Source organism: Lineus longissimus, chromosome 4 (genome assembly GCF_910592395.1).
Source record: "Lineus longissimus chromosome 4, tnLinLong1.2, whole genome shotgun sequence".
In the NCBI taxonomy this organism is placed as follows: Eukaryota; Metazoa; Nemertea; class Pilidiophora; order Heteronemertea; family Lineidae; genus Lineus; species Lineus longissimus.
In genome coordinates this window covers 25,471,196-25,480,398 of record NC_088311.1, presented here as the reverse complement: position 1 = coordinate 25,480,398, position 9,203 = coordinate 25,471,196, and the positions used below count along the sequence as shown (strand labels likewise).

At 45.3% G+C, this 9,203-nt stretch overlaps 1 protein-coding gene and 1 long non-coding RNA gene across 2 annotated transcripts; one reads left to right on the top strand and one right to left on the bottom strand.

Annotated features, from left to right (window-relative positions):
* Nucleotides 1-395: 395 nt before the first annotated feature.
* LOC135486514 (uncharacterized) lies at nucleotides 396-8,401 on the top strand. Its single transcript, XM_064769349.1, has 8 exons — nucleotides 396-466; nucleotides 1,060-2,197; nucleotides 2,548-2,568; nucleotides 2,828-2,898; nucleotides 3,111-3,189; nucleotides 3,528-3,666; nucleotides 7,528-7,715; nucleotides 8,033-8,401. The coding sequence occupies exons 1-8, from the start codon at nucleotides 413-415 to the stop codon at nucleotides 8,257-8,259; spliced, it is 1,917 nt and encodes a 638-aa protein (XP_064625419.1). The 5' UTR covers nucleotides 396-412; the 3' UTR covers nucleotides 8,260-8,401.
* On the bottom strand, nucleotides 3,980-6,923 carry LOC135486406 (uncharacterized). Its single transcript, XR_010446694.1, has 3 exons — nucleotides 6,806-6,923; nucleotides 5,491-5,603; nucleotides 3,980-4,467 (listed from the first exon to the last, which is right to left on the bottom strand). It is a non-coding gene; the product is annotated as an uncharacterized LOC135486406 (long non-coding RNA).
* Nucleotides 8,402-9,203: the final 802 nt, after the last annotated feature.

Sequence of the window (9,203 nt, the reverse complement as noted above, 5' to 3'; positions counted from 1 at the left end):
AACTGATCCATCTTCAAGATGGAGCACTGATCTGTTTTCGAGTCTACGAAACTGTTATGGGCAATGATCGATCTTCAAGACCTCTCAGGGGTCGAAGTATTAAGTGAGCCAGAAAGTCTTCATTGGCAAACTCTATCATGCAATGTTTGCGAAAAGATTTTGGTTGTCATGTTTCTGTGACATTTTATGCTCGAGGTTTACATTCGGAAATGATATAATGAAATGATAAATGAAGACCAATCTATCGTGTTGTTTATTCAAACCTTCCCGCTATTCCGTTTAATCCAAAGTTAATACAAAATCACATGAGGAGACAGGTTCTTGATAGATGAGTTTGAGAGGGATTTTATTGGATTCATTTCGGCCGTGCGACCCATTTGTCCAGTTTCCACACAGCTACCGAAGAAACAGAATGTCTCCATTATTTCTCATCGTTTTGATATTGCCAGGATTGGCTTGGTCACGGGTAAGTACTGGTGTAAACTTAAATATAGTCCTTCGTTTGAATCGTCCTATCTATTGTACTGATTGTTATGGATTTTTGCGAGAGGCCTAGACATTAGACTATGATCGCTCGATAGAATCTTTGATAGCTCGGACTCATGTAACTAGGGCTTCTTGTCACGTCGGCCAGTAGCTTCCAGAACCTCCCATCCCGGGTTCTCATCAATGAACATAATTTCTGCCTAGAGGAAACACAACCAGTTAAACAACCGCTAACGCAGTCCACACTTTCCTTTTTCCAAAAAAGCGATGCTTTTCGGCTGACGATTTCGGGGAAAGTATCACACCAAGGCTGAGTTGTTCAAAACAACGTCAGTTTTATGGGAAACGTTAAGTTTTTGACGTGAAAATGTTAATGGGTTTAACTGAAAGAGACAACATCCTTAAGGATACTTAACGTAACCGTTAAGGATAACGTGACTCTTGTGCGTTTGAACAATCGGGCCCAGACGGGTTGTTTGCATAATCATGATAAAGGGCTACTGAGAGGTTAAAGGATGTTCTTTCAAGCGGGGTTTTCAAAAGCCATTGTGCTTCTCCTAACTTCGCTTTCAGAGCATCGCATTCGAAAATCAAGTGGACGATTACTTTCGACCAGAGCAGACCCACGAGCCAACCCCTGCTCCCGATGCCTTGAAAGACCAAGAAACGACCCCTGTCCCTCACGGCTTGGGGCTTGTTAAAGACCAAGAGAAGTCGACCCCTGTCCCTGACGGCTCGGGGCATGTTAAAGACCAGGAGGATTCGGCCCCTGTCCCTCACGGCTCGGGGCATGTTAAAGACCAAGAGGAGTCGACCTCCGTCCCTGACGGCTTGGGGCCTGTTAAAGACCAAGAGAAGTCGACTCCTGTCCCTGACGGCTCGGGGCATGTTAAAGACCAAGAGGAGTCGACCTCTGTCCCTGACGGCTTGGGGCCTGTTAAAGACCAAGAGAAGTCGACTCCTGTCCCTGACGGCTCAGGGCCTGACCAAGAGGAGCCTACCCCTGTCCCTGACGACTCGGGGCCTGTAAAAGACCAAGAGGAGTCGGCCCCTGTCCCGGACGGCTCGGGGCCTGTTAAAGACCAAGATGAGTCGGCCCCTATCCCGGACGGCTTGGGGCCTGTTAAAGACCAAGATGAGTCTACCCCTATCCCTGACGACTTGGGGCCTGTTAAAGACCAAGAGGAGTTGGCCCCTGTCCCTGACAGGTCGGGGCCTGTTAAAGACCAAGAAAAGCCTACCCCTATCCCTATCGGCTTGGGGCCTGTTAAAGACCAAGATGAGTCGACCCCTGTCCCTGACGACTTGGGGCCTGTTAAAGACCAAGAGGAGTTGGCCCCTGTCCTTGACAGCTCGGCGCCTGTTAAAGACCAAGAAGAGCCTACCCCTGTCCCTGACAGCTCGGGGCCTGTTAAAGACCAAGATGAGTCGACCCCTGTCCCTGACGACTTGGGGCCTGTTAAAGATCAAGAGGAGTTGGCCCCTGTCCCTGACAGGTCGGGGCCTGTTAAAGACCAAGAAGAGCCTACCCCTGTCCCTGACAGGTCGGGGCCTGTTAAAGACCAAGATGAGTCGACCCCGGTCCCTGACAGCTTTGGCCCAGTTGACCACCAACAACCAAGCACGGATTTTGAAGGTTTCCGCCCATTGAATGAAGCTTTGGAAGACATCCCGGTGCTGGAAGTGGAATGGGATGCTGTGCAAGGCTTTGGTAATATATGTCTTTTTGATACCGTCATGAAATTGAGGAATCAACAATCCTAGAACAACGCTCAGAGAAAACGAGCAAGTGTCTTCGTGCAGGTGGTTCACCGCCTGTCCGATAGCTATCGGGAACATGTCGGGAACGTGAAGGGATGACTCGGGGAACCGGTGAACACCCAGATGATGGTCGTATAAGCACAGGTTGCTGTTTTCAGTGCTGTCGTCAGTTATATCCGTCGCGTGTCACTCTCTGGTTTGAATGTATTTCTGTGTAAGCTTTCAAGATATTGACCAAGGCATAGCTGCCTTTCGTCGTTCGAGTGCCTGAAATGTATCTTGTTTGATGTGTTTTTGCAGGCGACCCGGAAGAATCTCTAGGTGAGTAGCCTCAACTAAGAATTAAGAATTCAGATTCTTCTGAATCAAAACCAAATCATGCCGTTCCATTTGGACCATTGACGTGTGTCGTCTTCTCAAAAAAGTCATCATCTTGTTGATTTCCGTTGTATTTCGCTACTGACTGTAAGTCAAAAGGTGGTGATTATATAAACAAAATCATCACCGACCAAATGCTGCTTTCAATCATAGAAATTCTTCCGACTTGTACCAACTCCAGCATATTTCCGTCTTCTTCTAGGGGGCTTCGAGGGTGACATCTTGCTGACCGTTGAACAAAAAGAAGCGCTCTTGGAGAGAGCATCTGGCAGGGTAAATATGCTTCACCTTGACGGGCTGTGATATTTGGGAGGTTTCACAATCCCCGAAACGCCAACGCGAACGCCTATCCCATTATTCGAGTTCCTGATGACGGGACAGGCGTCCGCGTTGGCAATAACTCACTTACGTATCTGTCTGGCATGAGATTTCCAATGGTGATTTAGTTCAGTTCACATTAGTTACCCCGATTTCCTTTCTTTCAGTCAAGGCGAAATGCCGTCACCGACCTGACGAATAAATGGCCCAACAATGAATTGATCTATGAGATCTCTCAGCATGTCCGTAAGTGAACTATCATGTCTATCGTGTTGCATGTCTCCAGAATAGGCTTTCTATAAAAGCCAGGCTGGAGAACAAACGGCTCACCGTTCATGTTGACAGGTGAGTACAAGGAATTGTAGGTCGAAGGAAAAGAAGGAGATGTTGGCCTCGGGGTGAATATGTCTCTCAACAGAAATGCCTTCGCATGTATGCTTTGGTTATTTCTAGATGCCGATAGGGTTTAAAAACAACGATCATGGCCAACTTAACGTTCTACTCAGGCTGTATTTGGACTTACATCCACGCGGACTTGTTTTCTGTTACACGGGGTAACGCTTAATGTCCTTTCTTACTTCCAGGGGAAGACAATCGGGCCACTGTCCTGAAGGCAATGGAATACATTAATTTCTTAACCGCAGACTGCGTGAGATTCGTACCTTTCAGTGGCGATGTGAAAGTCCATCCAAACCGCGTCTACATCCAGAACTCAATGTTTTCGTAAGTTATCTCATTTCGCCCCGTTCATTAGAATCGCGGTTATTCGACAGTTGGCTGAAGAGGCACCAGCCGCCGTGTGTCTCCTTGCAAGTTACATCGACCTTATCAACTTAAATATCTAAAACTGCTTCCTGTGCGTTTCAATGGCAGTCCATTTGAAAGTGAGGAGAGGAAGGGGCCCTCTTATGGAAACATTGACCTTTAGTTGGAACAACCAGCCCCAAGAAGGACGTGCCAAATGTCGTCCCTGATTATGATTGGGCCTTTTAATGAAGTGAACTGCAGCAATATTGTGAAAATTCTTATTCTTTATTTGATATTTTAAACTTACTAACATGTTGGTATCTTGATCAGTCAATGAATAAAAATCACTAATGCGATGGAGGTTTAACAAAAAGATATTTCCATCAAGAAGCCCTGTGTGGACTTCATGCGGGAGCATGCAGGTGGCGCTCAGGTTTGGCGGGAATCGTATCAGTGTAGCAGTTTGGAATGTCCCACTAGCAACAGTGTCCTTCCCCGGTTTGTTTTGGGTTGAGGTATTGTTAAACTGAGACCAATGACCGTCAATACCTCAGACATTATGAATAATGATATCATTCGTCCCCGGAACAATCTATCCTGAGGGCATTTACTATTACACCTATCCCGAGTCATCAATTCATGTACGCCGAGTTACTAGTATTCTTCATCTTGGTGAAGGTTCTGTTATGTCCATGTCGGTAGGAGTAGGACGGTTGGCTTGTCGACATCGATGGGAGGGTGCCGGGATCAGTCGCGGGAAGGCAAGTTGGTCTATTGCTGAAAATGAAATAAGATACATGTATTTCAATCATAGCGAGTGTCTCAGATCCTAATTCCATAGAGTTTGCTTCAACACTAATTTTAGTGTCACAGACTTAGTAAGGGTCATATTCAAGATCAAGATTTCCACAAGTCCCATCTTTCAGTCAGCCAATCACTGCGACTCCTTCATCTTTCCTGGCAATAACATGATGACCGCTAATGGTCTATCAGAGTGATATAGGTGGCAATACTAAAGATATCTTGATTCCTCTAAACCTCAGAGGAGGCTAGTAGCCCGAGACAAGGATTAAAATCTTGTGTTTATAAGTTACCACTGATATGCCTTAGAGGGGGCGAAATGGTACTGTTTAGACAAGAAGTCTCTCCAACACCCACAAGTATCTCTTCAAAAACATCTCAGCAACACGTTCGACCCAGGTAATCTGTCAGCTGGCTGACGAGTAGGTTGGGAATTGTGTGTGATCAGTTCTCTCAAAGACACCCGAGACAAGGATTAAAATCTTGTGTTTATAAGTTACCATTGATATGCCTTGGAGGGGGCAGAATGGTACTGTTTAAACAAGAAGTCTCTCCGACAGCCACAAGTATCTCTTCAAAAACATCTCAGCAACACGTTCGACCCAGGTAATCTGTCAGCTGGCTGACGAGTAGGTTGGGAGTTGTGTGTGATCAGTTCTCTCAAAGACACCCGAACATGGATCAAAATCTTGTGTTTATATAGGCTAACAAATGCAAACACTTCCAATGAACCCCCTACAAGAGACGAGTGGCTCTTCGTCTCTCCGACTTTGACACCCTACTGCGAACATATCAATAGATCAGCCAGCGGTCCTTGGTGTCGCCGCGTGGGATACGCCCAGTGGAATTGTTTGCAAATATCAGGGAACCACTATCTGACATCCATAACCAGCGTATTCCCTATTTATGCCAGTTATAGTCGGGTGCTACACCACAGTCGGGATAGTGGAGCCAAAAGAATGTTTTTTTAAATCAGCAACAGCTTTTAATATGATGAACCTGTCCCATAAGTCGGTAGGAGTCCCATATGTCGGTAGGAGTAGGACGGTTGGCTTGTCGACATCGATGAGAGGATACCGGGGTCAGTCGCGGGAAGGCAAGTTGGTCTATTGCTGAAGATGAAATAAGATATTTCAATATCATAGCGAGTGTCTCAGATCCGAATTCCATAGAGTTTGCTTCAACACTGATTTTAGAGTCACAGACTTAGTAAGGGTCATATTCAAGATCAAGATTTCCACAAGTCCCATCTTTCAGTCAGCCAATCACAATGTAAATTATAGGACTGCGACTCCTTCATCTTTCCTGGCAATAACATGATGACCGCTTATGGTCTATCAGAGTGATATAGGTGGAAATACTAAAGATATCTTGATTCCTCTAAACCTCAGAGGAGGCTAGTAGCCCGAGACAAGGATTAAAATCTTGTGTTTATAAGTTACCATTGATATGCCTTAGAGGGGGCGAAATGGTACTGTTTAGACAAGAAGCCTCTCCGACAGCCACAAGTATCTCTTCAAAAACATCTCAGCAACACGTTCGACCCAGGTAATCTGTCAGCTGGCTGACGAGTAGGTTGGGAATTGTGTGTGATCAGTTCTCTCAAAGACACCCGAGACAAGGATTAAAATCTTGTGTTTATAAGTTACCACTGATATGCCTTAGAGGGGGCGAAATGGTACTGTTCAGACAAGAAGTCTCTCCGACAGCCACAAGTATCTCTTCAAAAACATCTCAGCAACACGTTCGACCCAGGTAATCTGTCAGCTGGCTGACGAGTAGGTTGGGAGTTGTGTGTGATCAGTTCTCTCAAAGACACCCGAGACAAGGATTAAAATCTTGTGTTTATATAGGCTAACAAATGCAAACACTTCCAATGAACCCCCTACAAGAGACGAGTGGCTCTTCGTCTCTCCGACTTTGACACCCTACTGCGAACATATCAATAGATCAGCCAGCGGTCCTTGGTGTCGCCGCGTGGGTTACGTCCAGTGAAATTGTTTGCAAATATCAGGGAACCACTATCTGACATCCATAACCAGCGTATTCCCTATTCATGCCAGTTATAGTCGGGTGCTACACCACAGTCGGGATAGTGGAGCCAAAAGAATGTTTGTTTAAATTAGCAACAGCTATTAGAATGATATGAACCTGATTTACAAAAGGCCGGTGAAGTAACGTATAGGTGGGGTTGCGACTAAAATGTCTACCTGCGCAGTTCATTCCTGCCTCAACATCATTTTTATAATTACAATAAAAACCTGCTGAAACCAATCGAAAATACACTGAATCGAACAAAGACACTTTGCCCTACCTTCGGCTGCAGCAGTTTTGACTTGATTCCTCAAATATTGAAGGCATTTTTACGTTTGAAATCGGAGAAAGTGTTCCTGCGATGTCCTTCGCAGTTCACTCACACACCATAACTGACTGGCGTTCAAATCAACCGCGACCAATCATAACCAAGGACAATACATTTGACGTCACACCATTCAAGCATTAGACTTCCTTCCTTCCTTTCTTACTTTCTTCCTTTCTTTCTTCCACCCCTCCAAAGACAGACCGGCCTAGTGTCAATTTGCATAATAATGTTTTATCATTTAATGATTTCTTCTTTCATTAGATCGATTGACTGGACGACAGCACAAATACTTGTAAATGCACTGGCCGTACTGAGCTATAGTGCAAATGACATTAGCCAGGTTTCGCAAGCCTTACGTGTCTCTTACCCGCGGCGAGTTGGTCCTCATCCGGCAAAATGACATGAATGACGGGCTTTGCTCTTCTTTCTCCAAAGACAAATCCTGTGACTTCATTTTTCGTCACTTGTTCGGTCGCCGGGGTCACTTTGCAATCGGGCAATGGGTGGTACCCTGAATGGTGTGCACGCGGTCACTTCGTCGGCAGATTTTTTTTGTCACCATTCAGTTAGGTCACTTCGCCGGTAGATTTTGGGTAACTTATTCGGTTGGGTCACCTCATTAATTTATTTCAGTGCATTTTCGGTTAAAACGGGCCTTCATTTCTATTCCCCAGGTGCGCTAGTTACATTGGTCGGATCCCGAGCCTGGAGAAACAGGAGCTGGTGCTGGCCCCGGGGCTATGTTACAACCAGATGGGCAGAGTCATGCACGAGTTCATCCATGCGCTGGGATTCTGGCACGAGCACTCCCGGGCCGACCGTGACGACTGGATCTTCGTCAACGAGACTGCCATTAGAAAGGGTGAGAAAAGTGTAGCCAATACAACGATCCCAAATTGACAAGATACCTTCTTTATTTTCACTTTTTCTATTTGAATATCACCACTGTGTCTGAAACCAATTGAAAATTGCGTCCTGTGGCAAAATTTTAAGATACAATTCATGCAAATAAGTTGGAGTTTTGATAATTAGACGTTGGCTAAAAACTTTGAAGTGGCCAATGCATGTGATCGCATTGATAACAAAGAATGAATGATTATCCATTAATTACAACCAACCCTTCATGGAGAAAAGGGTACAAGTAAAGAGAGGACACATACAAGTTATTGTCATTTTCAGGAGCCGAGTCTAATTTCATCAAGAACAGCCCGAGCCAGATCGACCACCTCGACACCAAGTATGACTACAACTCGGTGATGCATTACAAGGCGACTGCCTTCGCCGCCGATTATCACAACCCGACCATCACCCAACTTCACGACACGGACAAGTACACCATTGGTCAGCGGGATTATCTCAGTGCCAAAGATCTCATTAAGATCAGGAGGTTCTATGGCTGCGAGTAGAGGCTTCTGGCAGACTGCATGGGCAGAGTCTGCCTGCTAGATTCCACCGCCAAGCCCCCTGCGTCAGAAAGATGTTTTGACATTCCTTCAAGCTGAGCTTACAAGGTGATATTGATATTGAATAAAGATATTCGGCTTATCATATTAGACCGTTGTTGTTGTTGTATCATAAACTGTTCCTTCTTCTTCTTCGTCTTCGTCGTCTCGTCGTCTTTTTCTTCTTGTTGTCTTTGACACTGTCTTGTCTTGTCACCCGAGCTCAGAAGTATCGGCTCGTGAGAGAAGTTCACCAGCTAGCCTAATGATTGTTGTCTTTGACACTGTCTTGTCTTTTCACCCGAGCTCAGAAGTATCGGCTCGTGAGAGAAGTTCACTAGCTAGCCAATGATTGTTGTCTATGACACTGTCTTGTCTTGTCACCCCAGCTCAGAAGTATCGGCTCGTGAGAGAAGTTCACTAGCTAACCTAATGATTGTTGTCTTTGACACTGTCTTGTCTTTTCACCCGAGCTCAGAAGTATCGGCTCGTGAGAGAAGTTCACTAGCTAGCCTAATGATTGTTGTCTTTGACACTGTCTTGTCTTGTCACCCCAGCTCAGAAGTATCGGCTCGTGAGAGAAGTTCACTAGCTAGCCTAATGATTGTTGTCTTTGACACTGTCTTGTCTTTTCACCCGAGCTCAGAAGTATCGGCTCGTGAGAGAAGTTCACTAGCTAGCCTAATGATTGTTGTCTTTGACACTGTCTTGTCTTTTCACCCGAGCTCAGAAGTATCGGCTCGTGAGAGAAGTTCACTAGCTAGCCTTATGATGATATGAGCATTCAACATTCAACACCAATCTTAGTATCAACAGAGTAATAAATAGTCCATCATTTTGTCAAACTTAAAATTCAATTTCATGGATGATCCCGCGCAATCATATACCTCTAAAAATAGTACAAAAAG

Excerpts from the sequence above, each read along its gene's own strand:
- LOC135486514 (XM_064769349.1), top strand. The coding sequence starts at position 413 with ATGTCTCCATTATTTCTCATCGTTTTGATATTGCCAGGATTGGCTTGG. Across the intron at positions 467-1,059 it reads CAGGATTGGCTTGGTCACGG|AGCATCGCATTCGAAAATCA; the intron begins GTAAGTACTGGT and ends CTTCGCTTTCAG. Across the intron at positions 2,198-2,547 it reads GGATGCTGTGCAAGGCTTTG|GCGACCCGGAAGAATCTCTA; the intron begins GTAATATATGTC and ends GTGTTTTTGCAG.